Source organism: Chrysemys picta, chromosome 7, assembly GCF_011386835.1.
Source record: "Chrysemys picta bellii isolate R12L10 chromosome 7, ASM1138683v2, whole genome shotgun sequence".
Lineage (NCBI taxonomy): Eukaryota > Metazoa > Chordata > Testudines > Emydidae > Chrysemys > Chrysemys picta.
In genome coordinates, this window is record NC_088797.1 from 49,415,972 (window position 1) to 49,439,758 (window position 23,787).

General features: G+C 54.9%; 1 protein-coding gene across 2 annotated transcripts in view; it reads left to right on the plus strand.

The window, feature by feature from the left end:
• The window catches only part of CACNA2D2 (calcium voltage-gated channel auxiliary subunit alpha2delta 2), a 590,375-nt gene that overhangs the window by 526,630 nt on the left and 39,958 nt on the right, over nt 1–23,787 (plus strand). For both annotated transcript variants that reach the window (XM_042861788.2, XM_042861789.2), the window contains exons 15-21: nt 9,796–9,885; nt 10,460–10,531; nt 15,861–15,935; nt 17,189–17,263; nt 21,731–21,802; nt 22,501–22,572; nt 22,816–22,877. In XM_042861788.2, coding sequence (XP_042717722.2) covers nt 9,796–9,885; nt 10,460–10,531; nt 15,861–15,935; nt 17,189–17,263; nt 21,731–21,802; nt 22,501–22,572; nt 22,816–22,877 — 518 coding nt within the window. The remainder of the gene's footprint in view (nt 1–9,795; nt 9,886–10,459; nt 10,532–15,860; nt 15,936–17,188; nt 17,264–21,730; nt 21,803–22,500; nt 22,573–22,815; nt 22,878–23,787) is intronic.

Genomic DNA, 23,787 nt, shown 5'->3' on the forward strand with positions numbered 1-23,787 from the left:
GCCTGGCTGCGGGTGACTATTCCCACCCTCTTGGCTAGCTTCACCTGGTTGACCAAGTCTTCCTCCAGCAGCATGGGGATGGGATAATTGTCATAGACTGCAAAAGTCCACATTCCTGACCAGCCCTTGTACTGGACATGCAACTTGGCTGTAGGCAAGGTTACAGACTGTGACATGAAGGGTTGAATTGTCACTGGAACCTCCGGGTTGATGAGTTTGGGGTCCACTAGGGATTGGTGGATAGTTGACACTTGTGCCCCAGTGTCCCTCCAAGCGATAACCTTCTTTCCGCTCACTCTCAAGGTTTCCCTTCGCTCCGAGGGTATGAGAGAGGCATCTGGGTCTGGGGATCTTTGGTTTGATTGTGGTGTAATGAACTGTAATCGGTTGGGGTTCTTGGGGCAATAAGCCTTTATATGTCCCAGTTCATTACATTTAAAACATTGCCCTGCTAAGGTATCCCCGGGGCGATGTTGGTTGGTGGAGACTGGTGTGGTGGGGTGAGAAGGCGTCTGGGGTTTCCCTTGGGATGTGGGTGGGGCCTTGGGTTGTCCCCGGTGGTAAGGTTTGGTTTCGGGTTGCCCCTTCTGATATTCGCTCCAGCTTCTACTAGTTTTTTTCTTTTCTGCCACCTCCACCCATTTGGCTCCAATCTCCCCCGCCTCGGTTACAGTTTTGGGCTTCCCATCTAGGATGTACCTTTCTATTTCCTCAGGAACACCCTCTAAAAACTGCTCCATTTGCATTAGGAAGGGCAACTCTTCCATAGATTTAACATTTGCTCCTGATATCTAGGCATCTCAATTTTTCCCAATGTGGTAGGCACGTCGGGTAAATGACACATCAGGTTTCCACCTTAGGGCTCTGAACCGCCGACGGGCATGCTCAGGTGTTAGCCCCATTCTGATTCTGGCCTTGTTTTTAAAAAGTTCATAACTGTTCATGTGTTCCTTAGGCATTTCAGCCGCCACCTCTGCTAAGGGTCCACTGAGCTGCGGCCTCAGCTCTACCATGTACTGGTCTGTAGTGATGCTGTATTCAAGGCAGGCCCTTTCAAAATTTTCTAAGAAGGCCTCACTATCATCGTCTGCCTTGTAGGTGGGGAATTTTCTGGGATGGGAAGGAGTACCTGGAGAGGGGTTGTTAGGATTGGCTAGTATAACCGGCTCAGCCCGTGCTAATTCCAGTTCATGCTTTATCTCTTTTTCTTTCAGCTCCATAGCTCTCTTGTGGGCCTCCTCTTTGGCTTTCTCTTCTCTTTCATGGGCCTCCTCTTTGGCTTTCTCTTCAGCTTCTTGCTCGAGTTTTTTTAATTGAAGCAGTCTCTGATGTTTTTTTTTTCATTTTCTTCTGCTTCTAGTCTGGCCACTTCTATTTTGTTAGCTACTTCTTTGGTAGTCATTTTCCTGTTTTCTTGTGCTGGGCCATACCCCTCTGCAGTTGACTGAAACTGGGATGCACTCAGCTCGGGCTGCTGCTGAGGTAACAGAGACTTTCTAACTAGCTATCCCCGAGAGGTAGAAAGAAAAAAAACAATTCAGCTTGTAAATTCCTTTTACCAGTTGTTTGCTCACCGATTGAACCCTTCTCTTAACAAAGACCCTTGTTAAAAAAAACTTAACACCTCTGCCTTCAGGCAAGGAGAGATAAGATATGCATCTACCTTCAGCTCTGCTTTCCAAGCAGCTAGAAAGGAGAAAAAAAAATCTTACTGGCTTTTGGTTTAAAATGATCCCACCGCGCTGCCACCATGTCAAGGCTGCTTCCCCACTTTGAACTTTAGGGTACAAATGTGGGGGCCTGCATGAAAACTTCTAAGCTTAACTACCAGCTTAGATCTGGTTTGCTGCCACCACTCCCAAAATGCTAATTCCCTTCCCTGGGTAGCCTTGAGAGACTCTTCACCAATTCCCTGGTGAATACAGATCCAAAGCCCTTAGATCTTAAAACAAGGAGAAATTAACCATCCCCCCTCCTTCCTCCCACCAACTCCTGGTGGATCAAGATCCAACCCCCTTGGATCTAAAAACAAAGAAAAATCAATCAGGTTCTTAAACAGAAGGCTTTTAATTAAAGAAAAAGGTAAAAATCCTCTCTGTAAAATCAGGATGGAAAAATAACTTTACAGGGTAATCAAACTTAAAGAGCTCAGAGGACCCCCCTCTAGCCTTAGGTTCAAAGTACAGCAAACAGAGATAAACACTCTAGTAAAAGGTACATTTACAAGTTGAGAAAACAAAGATAAACTAACACGCCTTGCCTGGCTGTTAATTTACAAGTTTGAAATATGAGAGACTTGTTCAGAAAGATTTGGAGAACCTGGATTGATGTCTGGTCCCTCTCAGTCCCAAGAGAGAACAACTTCCCAAACAAAGAGCACAAACAAAAGCCTTCCCCCGACCAAGATTTGAAAGTATCTTGTCCCCTTATTGGTCCTTTGGGTCAGATGTCAGCCAGGTTACCTGAGCTTCTTAACCCTTTACAGGTAAAAGGATTTTGGAGTCTCTGGCCAGGAGGGATTTTATAGTACTGTACACAGGAGAGCTGTTACCCTTCCCTTTATAGTTATGACAGCCTGCTAAACCCAGCCTTGTGAGTTCAATCCTTAAGGGGGCCATTTAGGGATCTGGGGCAAAAATATGTCTGGGGATTGGTCCTGCTTTGAGCAGGGGGTTGGACTAGATGACCTCCTGAGGTCTCTTCCAACCCTGAGAGTCTATGATTTTAGCCTTGAGAGCCCCAGGTGCAGCCCACGCCAACACACCCACACTGCTATCTTTAGCACACTACCGTGAGCCCCACTAAAGCGGGTCTGTCTACATGAAGGAAGGCTGCAGTGTCCACATACCCAAAGAGCTCAACCTATTTAGCTTAACAAATTGAAGAGTAAGGGGCAACTTGATCACAGTCTGTAAGTACCTTCCTGAGGAACAAATATTTGCTAATGGGCTCTTCAGGCTGGCACACAAAGGTCTTACGCAGTCCAATGGCTGGAAGATGAAGCTAGCCAAATTCAGACTGGCAATAAGGCGTAAATTGTTAAGTGAGAGTAATTGACCATTGGAATGATTTCCAGACACCATGGTGGATTCTCCATCACCAGCAACTTTTAAATCAAGATTTGGATTTTTTTGGTAAAGGTCTGCACTAGTTTGAAAGGAATGATTGTGGGGCAGGTCTCTGGCCTGTGCTATACAGGAGGCCAGGCTAGATGATCACAGTGCTCCCTTCTGGCCTTGGAATCTGTGGATTACAAGTCTTGCAGATTTGATGAGTTCCTTCACCTCCTAGCTTTTGGAGTCAGGTGATTTTATGAGAATCTCAGCTTGAAAACACGGCCCCTAATAGCTCAGAAACAAGAAAACAACTAAAAAGACCTCAACCAGCAATGCAGAGCTACAATGCACTCGTTTCTCAGAGGCATCCGTTCTCGGCATTTAACGTCTCAGCTGCAGAGCAGTAATTGTATCCCTTTGAAATTAAGTGTAAAACAAGATCAGAACCACACTAACACAAAGCACACTGCTGTCTTGAATCTGAGCTCAGATGGCCCCGGAGTCTGTCGCATTTCTCCTGAAAAGTCAAACTCCATCCATGTAATGGCTCTGAGAGGGGTTGCTCGGGCGGGATAATGTAGCCATTTGTGTCCCCCGTTCTTAGTGCCTGGCGTGAGGCAGAGTAGATTGGTTGGAACAGAGGGTAGTAAAGTGAAGCTGCTGTGCTAGTGACAGATGTCACGTTACTGAGCTCATTGGCGTCTGCTGCTCCCCATATTCAAAAATCTAAATCGCCAGCGTGTTCGTCTGGACGTGCTCCAGACTACTGTTTGTCTGATCCAACTATGGGCCTGATCCTGCAGTCCTCCCTCGGGCAAACCTTCCCATTGGAACTGAGAGTTTTGCTGAGGATGTGATAAGCCAGGCACCATTTTGCTGGGCAACCAGTCCTGTCCTCCAGCATCGTCTGCGATTATCGTCTCCCTCACTACACCTCCGTGGTTCATCATGCGGTGGAACTGCACCCACTTCAGTGGTGGCTGAGCCAGAGAGAGGCTGCTGAGCCCAACACGGGTCTGGGTCGGATCTTTGAACTCCAGCCATTGAGGCTCCTGCTTTTAAGATCCAGAGGTCGTTGGTTCAGTTCCTGCTCTCCACCCAGGTCTACAGAGTAACATGAACATCATATGTAACCGGCGTTCACGTACCAAAGACATTTCTCAGGGCTCTGACAGCACCGTTTGGAGAATTGCTGAGCTGGTGCCTGAGCCATTCTCAGCCCCATCCCGGCCGACCCATGGTGCTCCTGGCCATCCAGAGCCATTCATCCTACCACACGGCAGAGACTCCTCCACAATCAGTTGGAAGGGCTTGGCCAGCACCTCGCCATGCTGGGTCCCTGCTGCATGTGGTGAACGGCTGGGCTTACCCATCATATCCATTTCCCCTGCTGACGTTCCCACCGGGCTCTGATGGGGTCACTGCCATGTTCTTGACCCAGTGGTCACTCAGGATCGGGGACGGGACTGCATCTTGCAGCCCTGCAGTTTGCCAAAGGGCCCCCCATACATGGTGCAACTGTAGGTTTTCTTAGGGGGCCCATAGGACAGTGTGAACAGGGTGGGAGGCAAGAAGTGGATGTTCTGGAAGAAGTGGCTCCTTGTCCCTACCTCTTACCTGTAGTGCCGCTCACAGAAGGGTTTGGTGGTTTGTCCCATATCCCCCAGCCTGGCCTTGAGGAAAATGACGGAGTCCCAGATGTGGCTGGGCACGTAGTAAGGAGAGGGTGTGATGGGCCCAAGGCCTGCGGTAGAGCTGGCTATTGAACCGTATGCTTCCACGGTGCCGCATCGCATCGGGCCCATGGTGATGTAATGCCACTTCTTAATGCTGCCTCCCAGGGCGGAGACGCATCCCGTGATGCAGAGTTGCTGTGCGAAGGTGTGCCAACAAACACAAAAGGGAGGCAGCCTGAGGGGGCAGAGAGAGACCCCTGAGCCCTCGGTGCTGCCTGGGACCCTCCCTTTCTCTGGCACAGCCCCCCAGCACTCCTCAGAGCGTTTGGCCTACAGTGAATGTTTCCGATTCAGACTGGAACATGGGAATATCCCTCCCAGCCCCGCCAGCCTTCCAGGAGTGTGACCCAGTGCATGGTGCACCCAGAGCAGCTGGCCAGCGGAGACTCGCTGCCAGCCGGCGGTTTGTGGGCCTGATCCAAGGCCCAGTATGGCCTGGGCACCACAGCGGAGGGGGCATCTCTTGCGTGGCCACGCTTTGCGCTGGAATTTGCCGTTTGCTTTGAATTCTTTCCGTGTGGCTGACAGCGCTTGCTTTCCTCTTCTCCATTCTTTGCCTTCACTTCCTCCTGCCGCCTCCTTTGCCAGCCAGTGATCGTCTCCACCCTTCAATCCCATTTCTGCAGGGTACTCACGGCCGCCTGTCCAGACAGATCTCTCCTCTCAGTCCCCCATGGCTGTGCCAGTGGGGAAAGGCACAGGGCGAAGCGTCTCACAGGGTATCTGCGGCAGAGCTGAGAACCTTTCTCGCTGTGTATCTACACTGCAAGCACAGGCTGGGATTGCCGCTCATATTGACGGACCTCAGCTAGCCTGAATCTTGCTTTGCTTGGGTTCCGGAGCACTGAAACCATGGCAACGCAGGCGCCATCGCGGGCTGCACGAGCCCGCCTGGAACCCTGTGGAATCACTCAGGCTTCTGCACCCAGCTCGCTTGGTACATCTACACGAGCTGCAGCCAGGCCCCGCGGCTGCAGGGAAGATGTGCCCTTAGCGCTCTTGTTTCCAGCTGGTTGTCACGGGTGCGGATCCGCATACTCATGGAGAGTGGGGTGTACCCACAGCGGTAAGAGCCCGGAGGTCGGTTTCTTTCAGCATTCACCTCCAATGCTCTAATTTTAAACAACTCCGCAAGGTTGCCGCCGGACAACTGTGCCATTGCTGTCCTGTGGGGGCTCAGGCCTGCTCAGAGCAGGGCTCAATGACCCGGTGCTGCAGCTGAGTGGAGAGAAAGGATGGCCCAGCAGTTAGAGCGCTGGCAGGCGACCAGGGTTCGGTTCCCTGCTCTGTCCCATGCAACACTGAGCCCCAGGTTGGAGATACCAGCCCTGCCTTGCGGAATAGGGATGGGATAAAAATACATGAAAGAGTGTCAGGCGCCCAGATACGACGGGGGCCATGTAAGCAGTTTAGATAGATAGTTCTCCCACGGGGGTAAACGGTGAGTGTGGATACAGCTTTAATGCCATCCCTGGTGTTCTCCTAGGAGCTATGCTTTCTCTTTCTGGCTGCATGGCTCCCTCCTGCTCCATGCCTTCTCCTTGCTTCTCTCTCTTGTCATCCAGAAAGAATACAGCCCCCGCAGGGCCTGCTGCTCTCTCCATGGCAACCTGCGGTGGGGAGGTTGGAGGGGGTTAATCGATTTGGGGAGAAGGGAGGGCTGATTGGCAAACGCTGCCCCCTAATGCACTTGGGCAGGTGGCCGAAAGCACTGAGCCTCCAGTCTGTCCCCAGTCCTTCCCCCTACTCTGGCACCCAGGGAGATGCTGGTTTAGAAAGGATTTAGAAATGATTGGGTGTGGTTCGCATCACTCCTGGTGCTCCCCTCACCACCCTCCTTCTGCAGTGCTGGTGGGGCTCAGCTGCTTAAATCCTTCCCGAGCCTGTAGGACAAAAAGCTACTTCCCCATGGGAGCCATTTCGGGCCTGGTTGTGCTCTGTGTCCCAGCAGTATAGAGCAGGAGTGCTGCCACGGGGGTAGTAAAGGGTGAGTGAATGAGAGGGGAGATGGGCACTGTTACATCACTCTTTCCATTAGCACATTTCAAAGTGCTTTACAAAGGGAGAGCAGTGCCATGATCCTCATTTTACAGATGGGGAAACTGAGGCACAGAGTGAGGCTGTGAGTTGCACAAGGTCACCCAGCATGGCAGAGCTAGGAACAGCACCCAGGTCTCCTAAATGCCAACCCAGTGCTCTATCCACTAGGCCACACTGCCTCCCAGAAGCAGGAGCTGGAGACTTCCCCCACAAAACATTCCCTACACTGGATGCTCAGGCCTAGGTGTTCAAAAGGGGCTAGTGATTTGGGGGGCTCAACTTGAGACTCCTCAAAGGGGCATGGGTGTCAGAGAGTGGGGAGCACCCATCGACTGGAAATCCTGCCCCTTTAAGGAGTCTCAAGTTGATCCCCAAAACTGGCCTTAACCTGTGTGCCTGAGTCAATGCTGAATGCTTGTCAATGCTGCTGTCAGTGTCCGGCGTTGCACTGGTTGGGGGATGTGTTGGTGGGGGAGGTTCTCTGCCGGCGGGGGGCAGAAGGAAGGACCCTGCAATGACACAGAGCCTGTACATGCCCAGAGAAAGGCGAGTGTCATGGTGACAGTAGAGGAGACAGAGAAAGAATTGTCCAGTGCGAGTCCCTCCCCCGTCTGCCCCCACGTGCGCAGTCCAGCTCCGAGGGGACTTCTTGGACCTTGGCTACACTTGCGAGTTGCAGCGCTGTAAAGCCGCCCCCAGCGCTGTAACTCACTCCCCGTCCACACTGGCAAGGCATTTGCAGCGCTGTATCTCCGTGGTTGCAGCGCTGCATGTATTCCACCTTTCCGAGAGGAATAGCGAGTGCAGCGCTGCCACTGCAGCACTGCGGCGCCAGTGTGGCCGCCCAATGCGCTGTGAATGGCCTCCAGAATTATTCGGCAGTATCCCACAATGCCTGTTCTAGCCACTCTGGTCATCAGTTCAAACTCTACTGCTCTGGCCTCAGGTAACCAACCATGTGACCGACCCTTTACATTCCCCGGGAATTTTAAAAATCCCCTTCCTGTTTGCTCAGCCCGGCGTGGCGTGGAGTGCTATCAGCGAATTTTTCCAGGTGACCATGCCTCCACGCGCCAAGCGAGCCCCAGCATGGAGCAATGGCGAGTTGCTGGACCTCATCAGTGTTTGGGGGGAGGAAACTGTACAGTCCCAGCTGCGCTCCAGCCATAGGAATTACAATACCTTTGGGAAGATATCAAAGGACATGATGGAAAGGGACCATGACCGGGACGCCCTACAGTGCAGGATTAAAGTGAAGGAGCTGCGCAGTGCCTATCGCAAAGCCCGTGACGCAAACAGCCGCTCGGGTGCTCCCCCGCGACCTGCCGATTCTACAAAGAGCTGGATGCAATACTTGGGGTTAAGCCCACCTCCACTCCGAGCACCACCATGGACACTTCAGAGCCGGTGGGGGGGGGGGGGGGGGGGGGGGGAGGAGGAGGAAAACGGGAATGATGGTGGTGGGCTGGATGGAGACACCCCGGAATCCCTGGAGCCATGCAGCCAGGAGCTCTTCTCGAGCCAGGAGGAAGGTAGCCAGGTGCAGCGGCCGGTACTTGGTGGAAGACAAACAGAAGAGCAGGTTCCCGGTAAGCAGTTTTATTTTTTCCGGGAAGGAATTTTTTCGGTGTGCTCTATAACATTTAGCAATAGCTGATTTTCTAGATGTGTTTCCTTTCTTTTTTTAATAAAATTTACCTTTTTTAAAAACCTGATTGGTTTTGTGTCTTAAAAAGTCTGTGCATATGTTTTTCAATTAGCTGGTGGCAACAGTTGGGTTTCCCTTTTGTTTGTTTTCTTTCTCGGCTTCCCCAAGGGAGGGGTGGAAAAAATGAGGGGCCTCAGGGAAAACTTCCCAAGTGAGTTTTTCCAGGATTTGCAAGAGGCAGTTTTCACTAGGGTGGCGGCAGCATTTACCAAGCCAAGGTCAGAGAAAAGCTGTAACATTGGGAGTTTAATACAAGCCTGGAGTGGCAGGTATTAATTTTTAGAATCCTTACGGGCCTCCACCTTCTGCACTTGAAGTGCCAGAGTGGGGAATTAGCCTTGACATGTGGCTAGTGGGTCCGGTGACCTGATCCGACCTTGGGGAGGCCTGGAGCAAGAAGGCGCTGCAGGAGGTTGGCAGATGCCTGCAGATGCGGCAGGGAGGAAGGAGGCTCCCAGGACAGAGGGGCTGTGCCCAGCTTGGGACTCTAAAAAGGCAAACAGGTCTTGGAAGGAGGGGGGGCTAGGCCCTGTGGGAAAGTGGGGCAGAGGAGACTTTATGTTTGAGTTTATTTGATGGCAGTAAACCAGCCCCCAAGGAGGGGCGTTTTTACTGGACACAAATCTCTATGGAGTTACTGAGTGATGGGGAAACTGAGGCAGGGTACTGCAGGAGCCACCCCTGGCAGCAAGAGAGAGCTTGGGAGGCAGCCGACCATGTTGCAGGGTTGCTATACCTGCCTTTAAAGGGGAAGTACTGGTGTGGCTGTTCTCATCCTTCCCAGCCTCAGGCGAGACAAAGACTTAGCCACACCCAGATCAGCCAGGCAGACACCGTTGCATGCTATGAGATTGCGTGGAGCCCCCGGCTAAGAGTCCCTCTGGCTGATGTCAGCCATTTCCAACAGGAGAGCCAGAATGGAAGCAGGCACTGTGGGATTGAGGGGCAGCTGAGAGGCTGGGCTGGCAGCACTGGAGCGGAGCCCATAGCCCACTGAGGATGGGACCAGGGCTAAGAAACTGAAAGCAGGAAGGCCCACATCTCTGCTAGTGCTAGGAGTAGCCAGGGATGTGGGGGAGCAAAGGTGGAGGGATCCCCCTGGACTGGGCTCTGTCACATACCCTGCATATGAGCCAGCGTTTCTCCTCTCACTGCTCCCAGCAGGGCTGGGACTGTGTGTGCCCATCTCTGACTAGCGGTGGGGAGGGGGTGCCTGTCTCTGTCTCACAGCTGGCCTCTCTCCTTGTGTCTGCAGGAGTACCTGGACGTGCTGGGGAGACCCATGGTCCTGGCAGGGAACAAAGCAAAACAGGTTCAATGGACCAATGTCTATCAGGATGCTCTGGTAAGCAAGACAGAAGCGAGCCCTTTCCCCATCGCACCCACCTGTCCTTTCCCTCCCCCAGCTGTTGGAACCGCTGCTTGCTCGGTGCTGCTCCATGGACGTTTAGCTTTGGTTTCCAATAAACAGGGGTTATGATAATGCTTTAGGCTCCTCAGTCAGAGAGCTGGGAGCTGCTAGCCCCTGGCAGGGACCTGGTAGCCCTGCAACATGTGAACAGTCCTGGGAATTACCCCCCACAGGACGCAGAACTGTCAGGGTAGATTTACAGTCGCTCTGCTGGTACCAAAAGGAAACCACATGGCGACCCCCCTTCAGAACTTCACGGTGGGAGGTGTGTCAAGCCAGACTCAGGTAGCAGATCCTCATCAGCACAGCGGACCCCCAGGGCTCAGTACTGCAGCTCACCAGCTCTGTTCTCTGGTGTCTGTCCCAGCCTGGGATAAACGCCCAGATTTCCCCAGCCATGCAATGGGCCCAGGCCAGCAGTGGCGCGGAGCCTGCGAAGGAACTGTCAGACCAGAGCACACATGCCCGAGATCTTGCTTGACTGGTTGCCTTTCCTTTCTCTGTCCAGGGCCTGGGCTTGATGGTGACCGGCACCCTGCCAGTGTTTAACCTCACGGAGGATGGCAGCAGCAACAGGAAGGTAAGAAATGTTACCGTCCTCTCTCCCGCTCCAGGGGCTCATGCACCCCTGTAAACTAAGAGAAACTGCAGGGGTGTCAGTGGGGTCACACTGGGGCCAATCCAGTGGGAGTGGAGAATTGAGTCGTGCGTGTGTGTGTGTGGTGGAGAGAGAGACAAAACACAACCCAGCGTTACTGTGCATAGTGTGTGTCAATTCCAACTGCATCCCAAACAGTGATGGGGGGACCAGGAGCCAGTGGGAGAGGAGGAAAGGTTCATCTTCCAATGAGACTAGAAAGTGGAGAGATGCAGGGAGGCTGGCTCAGCCAGCAGCAGCTGCAGAGGCCGTGGCCCTTGTGCCCGTGGGTGAGAGATGGCATGGAGAGAGGCGGAGAGCACAGGGACAAGAGGAGTGGGAGATTGGGGCGTTTGGGGCCAGCTGGGGCGAGTCCCTGCTGGGTTTTAAAGAGGAAGAGGACAGCTCAGATCACAAATAAATCTGGCCAGAAAACTAGCAAGAGAGATGGACACGTGTTGGACTTGGTACCTCGTTTGCTCTGGCTGTTTTCTGTTCCCTGCCCATCTTCTCGTGCTGGAGACAATCGCTGGAGTCATTGGCTGGGCAGGGAGCCCATGCACGAATTCTCTCAGGCGTGCTACCTTTTGCTGCAAGCTCAGCCTTTCTCCCAAGCTAAGCAGACTTGGGGTGGGTCAGTACTGGGATGGGAGATGTCGCATAACAACACTCGGTGCTGCAGGAGGTGGTGAAGAGTAAGGCTACGATTTTGTCATGGATATTTTTAGTAAAAGTCAGTGACAGGTCATGGGCAATAAACAAAAAATCATGGCAGCCGTGACCTATCACTGACTTTTACTAAAAACATCCCTGACAAAATGGGGAGAGAGAAGGGTCCAGCATCCTGACCCCCACCCCCCGCAGCAGCTGGGAGCTGCAGGGACCCCATTGCCCAGTGGCTGGGAGGGGTCCCCCACCACCCGCAGTGGCTGGGAGCTGTGCGGGGACCCATGCCAGCAGCCACTAATCAGCTCTAGGATCCCTCTGCCACCGGTGGCTGGGAGCTGTGCGGGAACCCCTGCCAGCAGCCACTAATCAGCTCTAGGATCCCTCTGCCACCGGTGGCTGGGAGCTGTGGGGGGACCCCTGCCAATGGCAGCGTCTGGGCAGCTCAGGGGTCGCCACCAACGGCAGTGGCCAGTAAGTTGCGGGGGGGTCCCGCCAGAGGGTCCCCTGTCGCCCGCGGAGGCTGGGCTGTTGCAGGGTCCCCTGTTGCTGGCAGCAGCTGGTCAGCTGCGGGGCCCCCAATGTCACAAAGGTCGCTGGAAGTCATGGATTCTGTGACTTCTGCGACCTCCGTGGCATAATCTTAGCCTTAGTGATGACTGCCCAGCAGGTGGTAGTTTCCCTGTCCCAGCCTTGAACCTGCTTGCAAAGATCCCCCTCCCCCTTTTGCATGAGATGGAAAATCAAGGTCTTGAGATTTAAAAATGCCTTGCTGCTTTGTGAAATGGAAGGGCTGTTTGCCCTGGTCTTTGGCCAAATTCCTAGCCTGCCTCCCTGTTTTACCAGCTCCCACTGGATATGATATTCTTCCCTTCTCACCATGAACTGTTGTATAGACTGCTGTGTGCTGTTGAACAGCTGCTGCTTTCCACCCCAGCAGGGGCTGTGTCTAGAGCTGGGTCCCTTTTTATCCCTTCCGTGAAAGGGGCAAGTGCGAAAGGCTCCACTAATTACCGTTGGTAAAACACTTTGTGATCCTGGGACCAAAGCATCTGTGTCAGTGGATAGCATCATCACGGGAGATGGGATGCCTCCAATTCCACGATCTCCCCACTGCTCAGTGTGTGTCGGCGCAAGGACGTGCGTATGCGAGAGGCAGGGAAGGGCGAGGGGGTATTGCTCAGATGTTTCTGGTGATGGCAAAGCTCTAGAAGAAGCACAGCTGAGCCATGGGGTCACAGTCCCCCCCCCCCCCCCAAAGCTGGAGGGTATCGGTGCAGCCTGGATGTCAGGAAATCAGCGGAAGTTAGGAGCCTAAATACCTTTGTGGATCTGGGTCTAAATTCTGGTTATTTGGCCTTTCCCTGCCTGCTGGGTTAAATAAAGGATGATTTTTGTTTGTGGCTGTAGAGTGGTGCTGGGTTAGCTGGTCCTCTGCAGTCACTAGGCCCTGCTGGTTGCTAACGCTAGAGTTTGACCAGAGCTCCAGGGAGCTTTCCATCCGGCTGCCTGCATCCATACCCAACGTGCCACTACATGCCCAGACTGTATCATAGGGCTGCACAGGCTGCTACCTTGCAGGGAGGTGCCTCGGGACCCCTGCCCTCCCCTTGCAATCACATCCCGGGGGAGAGGCATGGAGCAGAAAAGAACTTCACGTGTTTGTAGCTTCTTTGCATGCAAGGTGGCAGCTGGTGCCAAGGAGGCGGAGCCAGCACCATGTGACCAGGGAGGTTGGGGCTGGTTTAATTTTCATTGTAATTCCCTGGGAATGGAACCAGAGCCATGAGGATGCTGATAACCCACCCAAAAGGGCAGGGCTGGGTCAGCTGAGATGCTGCATTCACCCCAGCAGCTACGGATGTCCTCAGAGGGGCTGCAGGGGCAAGGGGGAGGGTGGGGTGTAGAGAGATGGAGCAGTGGCTCCGTTACTCAGTGGAGCCTGTTTGCAGATCAGGGAGACAGGGCAGGTGAGGAAAGTAGTGGTGGGGGTTAGTGAACCAATTTATGGCTCCATATCCAGAATGGAGCTCTTCCCCCGGCCCCCTTCCCACTGGGCTTTCTTGCCACCTATTGTAGTTTCCTGGGTTGATACAATATTAAAGTACAAAAGTTGTGCAGCTAGACCCAGCTTGTGCCAACCCGCAGGGGGTTGAGGGAGCCACGTGTGCCGTGGTGGCTGTTTGTGCCGGGAACCAAAGAAAAGGCTGGAGTTCCAGCTGCGGCATGTGACGAGATCCTGGGGTGCTGCATAGGGATCCGTTGCTGGGCCAGCAGCCTGCGCTCATTTGGGAGATGCTCACGACCCTTTCCAGGGATGCTGTGTCACTGGATGTAGCCAACGGTGGGCGCTGGCGAGGGCAGGAGCACCGCTAGGAGGGGCTCAGCCACAGCGGTGGTGAAGGAAGGGTGGGAAGGGAGAGCAGAGCTGGGGCACACACCCCCGCCTCTCCCCTAACAGGGATCCACCATTCCCACTGGGGCTGGCTGCACAACTCTTATACTCAGGTGGCTGGCATCTCTAGACTGGCTGCTCTAGCACCAATCCTCCCACCTGCACCCACCCCGTGGACTAGCAGAGCCAGAGCCTGGGCCTGCCTCTGCTGCTGTGCGCTCTCAAGCGGTCATGGCCCAGACCACAGGGATGCGAGGAAAGCCCCAGGTGCCCACAGATTTGCTCCAGTATAACGAAGAGCAGGCCGCCAGCTGAAGGGGAGTCGGGTGCTGCCTGACAAGGGAGGTGGTGGGGGTGAATTCTGGGCAGCTCCCAGGGGCAGGCAGGTGAAACACAAAGCAACGAGCAAATGCGACACATAGCCCTTGCTAACCAGACCCCCAGCAATGGTGCCCTAATTCCACCCCCCCCCCCCAACTCACTGCTCCGCACTGGCTCAGCCTCCTCTCCCCCAGTGTCGTGCTCCCCTCTTTGTACTGCTCTGGATTGATCACTGTAGGAGTGGCACTGCCGCTGCATTTTGTGTTTCGAAGCAGCCAGCGATCTGTTTCCCAACTGGGTAAGCAACAAGGACGGGGAGCTGGTCTATTGCCTGCTGAAGCAGCCTGTCCTGTCCCACATCAAGCGGGACGGCAGCTGTGGGCACTGGTGTCTCTTCAAGGGGAACAGCAGCAGGGCAGGATGTGTGAGGGTGGAGAAGGGAGTGGACGTGTCCTGCGCAGAGGTGGGCCCTGCACCAAAATCTGGAGCCAAACTTTTAGAAACTTCAGATCTGGATCCAGACCTTGACAGCTGGTTCCTTTCCCAAGGTACATTTAGGTGCCTAACTCCTGAGGGGAGTTTGACGCCTAAGTGTCTTTGAGGAGTTGAGCTGTTCTGTCTTCATTTTAGTGAGTACATTAGGCCTGCTTCACAAGCCCCCTAATGTTGAACTGTGGTCATCTTCTCTTCCTGCTTGTAGTGTTGCTGCGTTGCCTTTGTACTTATTGGGGTTACTCCGTACCCCAAGCCCAAGAGTGCCAGTAGCGTGCCCAGTGTACTGCATCTTGGAGGCAAGCACAGCAGCTAGGCCTTGTAGGTGCTAGCCCTGATGAGCCATAGCCTTCCTGTTCGGGTCCCTGGGGCAATCCTGATGCCTGGGGTGCTCTCTCCAGTCCAGTTTCTGTTCAAGCAAATAAGCATTTGTGGGTTTCCAAGTCAGACTCAGTTAGTGTCTCTCACTGGGGCCCCTTTGCACTGACTCCCTGCCCAGCCGCTGCTGCTCCCCCCATAAATCCCACCCAGAGCTGCACCCAGGTGTGACGTCCGGCAGTCACAGCCTGTTCCACCTGCAGCTTTGGCCATAGTTCTGGGGCCTCTCTGCAGCTCCCTGCTGCCATGCGGCCCTCACTCCCAAACAGAGCCCTGGGCACTTCCTCATTCAGGATCTTTCCCTTACCCAGCCAGGAGAAGAGGGCTGGTGAGAACTGTAGTCCCCTGCTTTGCAGATCCATTACACTATATAATAATTACTAAATTCCACCTCAGAGCTGGCTGCATGTCAGTATTGGGGTGGAGGGGGGAGTGCATAATATGTTGAGTCTGTAAAGTACTTTGGGATGAAGATGCCTAGAGACGGAAAGCTGTGAGAAAGAGAGAAACAAGCCACATCTCCAGGGTGAGTGGATAATAACTTCTGTATTAGTCATTCACTGCTCCCTTGACAGAGCCCTGGTATCAGAGATGCCCCAGATGTACATGGAGGAGTTAAGCAGAAAGCTGTAGGGGGAACGGGCCCATGAGAACCAGCCTCTCCCACGGCTCTCTCCTTGGCACTGAGATTTGAAGCTGCGCTGTGTGGTTTTCCTAAGGAGCTAGCACCGTCTCCAGTCCCAGTGCAGACGGGACTGCTGGGTCATGAGTCTTTGCGTCTGGGCTCAGGGAAGGAAGGGCAGCTGCTCAGAGCGCTTCTGTGGAAGCTGAGTGGGCTGCCGGTGTGAAGTTTCTGCATTGATCTGCAGCAGGCCCTCCAAATCCAAGCGTGTGTGTTTGTGTGTGTGTGTTTTGCACCCATTAAGGGAGTAGAATGGCACCCATGCTCCTGCCCCCACGGGATGCCCACAGCTCTGCCCTCGATCCTGGGGCTGATGCCGCTTTGTCTGCTTCTTGCAGAACCAGCTCATCCTGGGCGTGATGGGAATCGATGTGGCTCTCAATGACATCAAGAAACTGACGCCGCGCTACAACGTGCGTGGGGAAGCCGGCCCCACGCAGAGGGGTCCCTCGCACGCCACCTTGCAGGCCATCCCCGGGGCCATGGCGGGTGGGAGGGGAAACAGGGGCTTCTTTGCTCTGCCCTTGGCCATGAGGGGAGGGGAACGCGAGGCATAGAATGAGCTGGGTGCCGAGCAGCACCAGTCTCCCTCAGTCCTTTCTGCATCGCTTCCCCGCACCAAATCTCACTGCACCAGCCCCTGTAGCGACCCGTGCAGGAGGGACACTACAGGATACAGCCTTGGACAGCCTCTGTTGCTAGGAAGCAGGTACCCCACTAAAGGGTGCCGGCCACCTCTCCAGCTGGTGTACGCTAGAGGAGCTGCAGGGATGTGACTTCATCCAGCAGAGGATCTGACCCCACATGCCACACCCTGCTGGGAAAGACCACAGCTGGGTTACACAGACCCTACTGCCTGGCCAGGAAGCAGCAGCCTGGCTTCTGAGGGTCAGAACTAGAGGCATGTCCCTGCTCTGTCAGATCTCCTGCCTGGCTGGATTGAGAACACTTCACCCTGTCGCTCCTGTGTGTGTGTGTGGGACGGTACGATTCAACCTCTGAATAACCATCGTCCGCTGGGATCCAGGGATCCCGTCACCACTGCCGGGGCAGGGTTTTTCTAGCGAGCTGGGCAGCAAGGAGCCCCTGGGCAAGGAGCGTATCAAACGTTCAGGTGGGGAGGGCTCAAACAAATGGGATCGTCAGCTCGGCGAGATGTTGGAGATGGCAGAGGAAGGGGGTATCGGACCGCTCCGTGCGTGGTTGCTGAGGCACTTCGATTCAACCTGGCATTTCACTGCGACTTTGCAGGCAGAGACGTCTCAGCAGACAAAGCCTAGTGCCAGGGAAAGAGAAGGTTCCCTCAGCCCAGGGCGGGAGGGCCTCGTTTGGGGTTCTGGGCCCCCCAGAATAGACTCCAGCCCTCTGCAGAGTGAGAATCTGGGCTGCATTTCCTTGTCCATCAAGGAGAGGTGATGGGTTCCATCCCTGGGAGGATGAGACTCAGAACCAGGCTTCTCTGGATGCTGGAGGAGGCAGGGGAGTGTGGGGTGGGCCCTGAAAGATGCAGGGGCCTCTGAATTGGGATCAGCTGAGGTGGGCCCCGCACACTGAGGCTTCGATTGTGCTGGGCAGACACCGAGCTCCAGGCCTCCCTTTGGCAAGCTCCAAGCTGCTTCTCTATCAGAGCCCCTAACCCACAGTCTCTTCTCTTCGCCTCCCACAGCTAGGGGCTAATGGCTACATCTTCGCCATCGATCTCAATGGATACGTCCTGCTGCATCCAAACCTGCAACCCCAGGTAAGGGCAGGGGCCTTGCTCCCTAGCTTTGATCCCCGCCATCACTAGCCAGGCCTGGAACACATCTACTCTCCGGGGTCCCAATGCAGGGGAACCTGGAGCCCTCACAGTCCCAGGCCCTTTGTCCTGCCGCACCCACTACAGTCTGCCCTGATCCTGTGCAGTCTGCGACTCGCAGAGGGTCTGACTCACAGCTCCGGAGTCAAGTGTCAGCAGACAGTGGGGGGTAGGACGGCAGTAGTCGTGGCCATTCCATACATATCGAAGGATGCTGCTCCCTCAAGGAAGAAGAGCAAAGCTCCGGGCTTTTCCTGGTGCTGCACAGCCTTGGGCAGCTGGCATCAGGGCTCTGTGCCTCAATTTTCCAATTTGTTAAAATGAAGGGTTGTGAGCCTGACCTGTCTCTGTGAAAAGCTGACATCACCTGCTCCATTCCTGGTGATACAGCTGCTGGAGAAGGGTGCCGGGTGAGCCGGGCTCTCCCCCCAGTTAGGGCTTTGAAGGAGCAGGCCAGTGCTGATGTAGTTTGGTCTAGTCCAGCCCTGAGAGAGAGAGAGCGCCTCCGTGCCATGGCAGGGGGGAATGACAGAGACTTGAACACCCTGGATCTGGCATAGCTGTAGTGAAGTCACTGGATCGACACAGATTTATGCCAGCTGAGGTCCTGGTCACTGCTTTCAGTTAGAGAGGTAGGCACAGCCCAAGGTATGTGGGCGAGGAGGCTGGGAAAGAATGCATGGAACATCTCTGCCCCCCCGCTCCACACGCACATCTGGAGCATAGCCAGGGATACCCCCATGGAAAGCCCCTGGAGCCAGTCACAGCTGGGACAAACATCCCAGTCCCACTAATCGCACTCCGCCAGCCTCAGTGCCCACCCAGCTGACCAGGAAAAGCAGGGATTCTGAATAACGGTGTGATCAGAGGGATTCACACACACGATTGACTCCCCCAGAAAAGCACGTCTGCGGGACCACATGAAATTCAGGCTCAGCCGGACAGCAAACACTGGCTTCTCATGGAAGGAGCCTCTCCGGGATCTCTTGGATTTTACTAGGCCACAGCCCCCTCTGCCAGGAAGAGACAGACTCAGACAGACCTCCCTGCCCCCATTCACTGCTGAGATGCCAGCTCTGTCTGCACCGTGTGCCACAGAACAACTTTATGAGCCCCCCACCCCACCCCTTGGCAGGCAGATCAGGATCCTTATTCCCCAGCACAGAGAGGGGAAACTTAGTCACAGAGCAGGGAAGCGACTTGCTCGTGGTGATGGCAGGTCAGTGTCGGAGGGAGCCAGGAGTAGGACCCAGGAGTTTGATCCTGCCCACTGTGGCCATTATATTGCACTGACTGGCAGGAGAGGTGGCATTGGCTTCCTGTGACCTGCAGAGGGCGTCCTTCTGATCCCCCGCCTCAGGGCGAAGGCTGCTGCATTGCAATCTTATGCTGTGCATGGATATGCTTGTATGTGTTTGAGCGTCTGCAAGCGGGTGTACCCGTGTGCTTGTGCCACGCCGAGCAGGGCACCCAATCCCAGGCACATGGGCTCCAGCTGGGTCTGGGTGGATTCAATCCCCCGCTAATTACCCCTCACTCCTATGCCCCCAAAACCCTCTCTAGTGCTCACAGCTGAGTAGGAAGCCTTGTTGCTCCATGGGCATTAATCGCTCCCTCTCTGGGCCATGATGTATGGGCCCCTGCTCCCCTCCAGACAGGACGCGGAGGGATTAGCCCAGCCCTTTATGAAATATGCCTTCCTGGGGACATGAAGCAGCAAGTGGGATCATTTATCTTGTGGGGCTGCCACGTCCGTCAGTGCAGGGCGGGGAAAATCGGCTCCCTGCTTCAGAGCTAATCGGAGAGATTCATCATTCAGAGGCGAGCTGGGAATTAGTCACTGAGAAATGGCAGCAATCAGGGTGAAATACGTTTCATTGGCACAGATGTCCCACGGGGCTCATCAGCGTTATTAATGGGCGGCGGATAAGTGGCAGAGACGGACAGGGACACGGTGGGATTTATTCGCTCGCCTCCGTCCCCTTCCACTTGATGGGGCTGAAAGCACACTTGGCCCATTCCTCTCCCCGTGGCTTCCCAGGTGTGTGTTGTGTTTACCTGCCGTGGCCCAGCACAATCAGAGAGGCCAGGGAGGGTGCATCAGTCTGAGCAGGACCTTCACCTTGGGCCTGGCAAGCTGTGACATTCCCCCATTCTTAGAGACAGGCCTGAACACCAGATCAAAACGGCACCAAACTCTGGGGACGATCAGATCTGGACTCTGCAGCCTCTGTCTCTAGACAGGACGGCCCAATCCCCCCAGGTGTGAACACCCCTTTGTTCTGAATGGGATCTGGGTGTCAGGGCTGCTGAGAACACAGGAGTGTGGGGCTCTGTCCCAGATGTTTCCTTTCTGCTGTGTAGCCCCCTTTGCCCGCATGCATGCAGAGAACTATGGTGCCTGCGCTCGCTCCCGGCCCCGTCAGCCCAGCACACCTGCTGGGTGGATAGCTGTACCAGGGCAGAGAATGGCCCAGCGCTCCTCGTACTGTGATTGGGAGGTGGGGGGTAGATGGGTGTGTTTGCGTGTGCGCCCATCCTGCCTGTAGGCTGGGATGACTCTAGCACTGCAGCAGTACCTCAGTCTGCCGCTCTGGAAGGTTGACAAGTGGGGATGCAGACCCCACGGCTCAAAACAGCCTTTTGACAAGAGGCTTCCCTGGGAGGTGGTATGGGAAAAGCCCCCACCCAGACTCAAGCCCAGCCCTCTAGTAACTGGGCAGGGAGCACCCCCCATTCACGGATTCTTCACCCCTCTGCGTGCCAGCATGCGGCTCTTCTAGAGCTCCCAGACTGCCCCCCGAGTGCCCAGTCAGACCCGCAGGCTCCAGCCCAGCTTTATCACTCCACCCCGCAGAGATCCAGGCCAGGAGCCAGCCCCCTTGCTGGGGGGAAGGAGTCCTGTGCACTGCAGCAGCCACATAGATCCCTGGATAAACTCCTGATGAGTGGGAAAAGGGAAAATCTGTCCCACCCAGCATTCAATCCCTACAATGGCTGTCCCCTCATGGGCCACACCTTGGCCCTGGACTCTCCCCTGCTGATGGTATGTGATTGTGGCCCATGTAGACATACCTGAGTTATAAACACACACACCCCAGTCCCCGCTCAGCCCCTAACAACTAAATTATTTTCATGGCAGCAGAAATAGTCCAGCATCCCTGTGGGTGAGGGGCTCCTACAGTAAGCTCCTTTCTGTGCCCAGAGCGTGCTGAGAGAACTGACTTGGGATCACCAGGGTAGGAAGCCTTGCAGACCTGCCAATCTGATTGAAAACAGTCTCCTAATCCAGGAGCAGCCACGTCATGCCTCCTTGGACACCCCCCAGCTCCAGAGCGCTCACTAGGTTGGATGCTGGGGCAGGCAGAGTCTCGATGCCCTGACCCCTCCAGGTCACTGTTCATCAGTTTCATTCAATCACCTACAGGTGGCTCTGTGCCTGGGGTGCAAGCTCTGCCCAGAGAGCCCCAGGGCTGATCGGCAAAGAAAACCAGGGAAGCCTGAGAAGAGCTCAGTGCTGGTTGGAAAGTGACTGGGCAGCCACCAGAACTGGGGCTAAACACAACGTGCCAGGGTGCAGGGCTGGGCAGTGGGGACCTGCCCATACTGCCTCAGGATCAGCCCACTGAGGGTTAAAGGGCGAGTGGTTCTCTTGGAAAAGCAACTGGACGAACAGTACTGGTGGCTTCTAGTCTCCCCGGGATCCTTGTATCTAATGTGCCCTGTTGGCAGACAAAGGGATGCTTATATCATCTGCCGGCCTAGCATGCGCCCCCAGGGAGCTGGGAGTCAGTCTGGACTTATGCATCGTCAGGAATAAGGGTTCTGCAGGCAAATCTATCCTCCGCAACCGCTGTGCGACCCCACTGCCTCTGGACTCGCCCCTCACTGCCTCCAGCCTCTACCTGTGCAGCCCGAGTTTGTCGGCACACCATAGCCTAGAGCACCATCTCCTGGAGTTGTGCTGGCTCTGTGGGGCTGACAGGAGTACAAGGCTGTAGAAAAAAGCCCAACAACTCTCTTCCTCAGTTTTCCCTTACGTAAAAGTTGGATCATAACCCTCCCTGCTCCAGGACACTGGAGAGCGTTAATTCATCAGTGTCTGCAGAGCACTTTGGGATCCCCAGTGAGCAGATGGGGTGAGGGGTGCCAAGGAAGGCAAACAGCTAGACAGCTCTGCTAGTACAGCCTGTTGGGTCTCACTCTTCCAAGCTGTTGCCATGTCTTCCAGCACCCACAATGCCTCAGGGTGTTGGCTAACCAATCAAGTGCTTTACTAGTGCACTGAGCGGCTGAGCCCAGGCTGTCGGGCGGGTTGGATGAAGGGAAGTTGGCTTGGGTCCAAGCTGCTTGGGCCCGGCTCTGTTGACCACGAACCCTTGATTCTCACCAGCCTCTTCCTCCTTTCAGATCATCAATTTCCGAGAGCCCGTGACCCTGGACTTTCTGGATGCTGAGCTGGAGGATGAGAACAAGGAGGAGGTGAGCTGGGCTCTCCCTCCACCCCTCGACCAAGACTAGAGACTTAGGCAAAGGCTGAGTTAAAAACAGCAGCTAGGGGGCCCTGATGGCAAAGGGGCCCTGGAACCTGCTGCATTCTGTGCACAGGACAAGCACAGCCCAGGCAGCAGGCTTCCTCCATGCTGCTTCTGCCCTACCCTGCCCTGCCCTGCAGGGAACAGCCTAAGGATGGGAAGGGAGGGCAGACATCTTGCCCCATTTGGTCCTTAGTGTAGGCAGGGGTGGTGGGGTTTGGGGATTTGAGCGCCAGCCCACTTGCATCGATCCTGACTCCCGCAGGGAAAGCAGTCCTGCACAGGAGTTCTGGGGACTGGGGCGCGTGAACATGCTTGTACCCAGCCCTCGCTCCATAAACATCCTCTGCTCCCATCCCACCCGCTCACAGGACCATCAGAGAGGTTGTCATCCCTCCCCTTTGATCTCAACATCCCTGGGACCGGCACAGTGCCCTGTTCTCCCTTCTGGTGATCCGTTGGGCTCTTGGCTGGCCACATTTGCCCCCTCCCCGTTTCCCCCCTCCCCCCGTGTGTCTGGAGCGCTGGGCACGGACAGGATCGCAGAGAGCCCACACGGCCAGCAGACTGCCCAGGGCTCAGCCTCTCGGGGCGCAGAGCCACGGTGTGTATCGGGGCTCAGTTCCCTTCCTGCCTGTTCCCTAGATCCGGAGAAGTATGATCGATGGCAGCGAAGGGCAGAGAGTCATCAAGACCCTGATCAAATCCCTGGATGAGGTAAGGACTTGGCAGGGCCCATGCAAAGATGGGGAGGGAAATGCTTATATTCTTGGGGATAAAGATGGAACGCAATGGGAAAGTGAGACAATGTAACAGTCCGGGTGCTCATGAGGCCTGTTGCACTCAGAGCCTGAAGTGTGACTCCTTGCACTGTCCTGTCCGTGGGCTGTAGCACCTGGGCTGCCATTTCAGTGTCTCCTCCTGAGCCCTGACCATGGCTTGTCCCCTTTGCAATTCCAGCGATACATCGATGAAGTCATCAGGACCTACACCTGGGCCCCTATCAAAAGCACCAATTACAGGTGAGCAAGGTGTGGCCGGCAGGAGGTGGGAGGGCTCTGCTCCATCCCCTGTCTTAGCCCCTCTGAAGGCACAGAATCAGATGGATGCCAGCCACCAGCTGGAGAGGGAGAAATGGGTGACAAGAGACTCTTGGTGGGGTCCGAGATAAATGGAACGGTGGCTTAGGCACCGGGCTGGGAATCAGGAGACATGGGTGTGGTCCCCAGCTCTAGAATCATAGAATCATAGAATCATAGAATATCAGAGTTGGAAGGGACCTCAAGAGGTCATCTAGTCCAACCCCCTGCTCAAAGCAGGACCAATTCCCAGCTAAATCATCCCAGCCAGGGCTTTGTCAAGCCGGGCCTTAAAAACCTCCAAGGAAGGAGACTCCACCACCTCCCTAGGTAACGCATTCCAGTGTTTCACCACCCTCCTAGTGAAATAGTTTTTCCTGATATCCAACCTGGACCTCCCCCACCGCAACTTGAGACCATTGCTCCTTGTTCTGTCATCTGCCACCACTGAGAACAGCCGAGCTCCATCCTCTTTGGAACCCCCCTTCAGGTAGTTGAAGGCTGCTATCAAATCCCCCCTCATTCTTCTCTTCTGGAGACTAAACAATCCCAGTTCTCTCAGCCTCTCCTCATAAGTCATGTGCTCCAGACCCCTAATCATTTTTGTTGCCCTCCGCTGGACTCTTTCCAATTTTTCCACATCCTTCTTGTAGTGTGGGGCCCAAAACTGGACACAGTATTCCAGATGAGGCCTCACCAATGTCGAATAAAGGGGAACGATCACGTTCCTCGATCTGCTGGCAATGCCCCTACTTATACAGCCCAAAATGCTGTTAGCCTTCTTGGCAACAAGAGCACACTGTTGACTCATATCCAGCTTCTCGTCCACTGTGACCCCTAGGTCCTTTTCAGC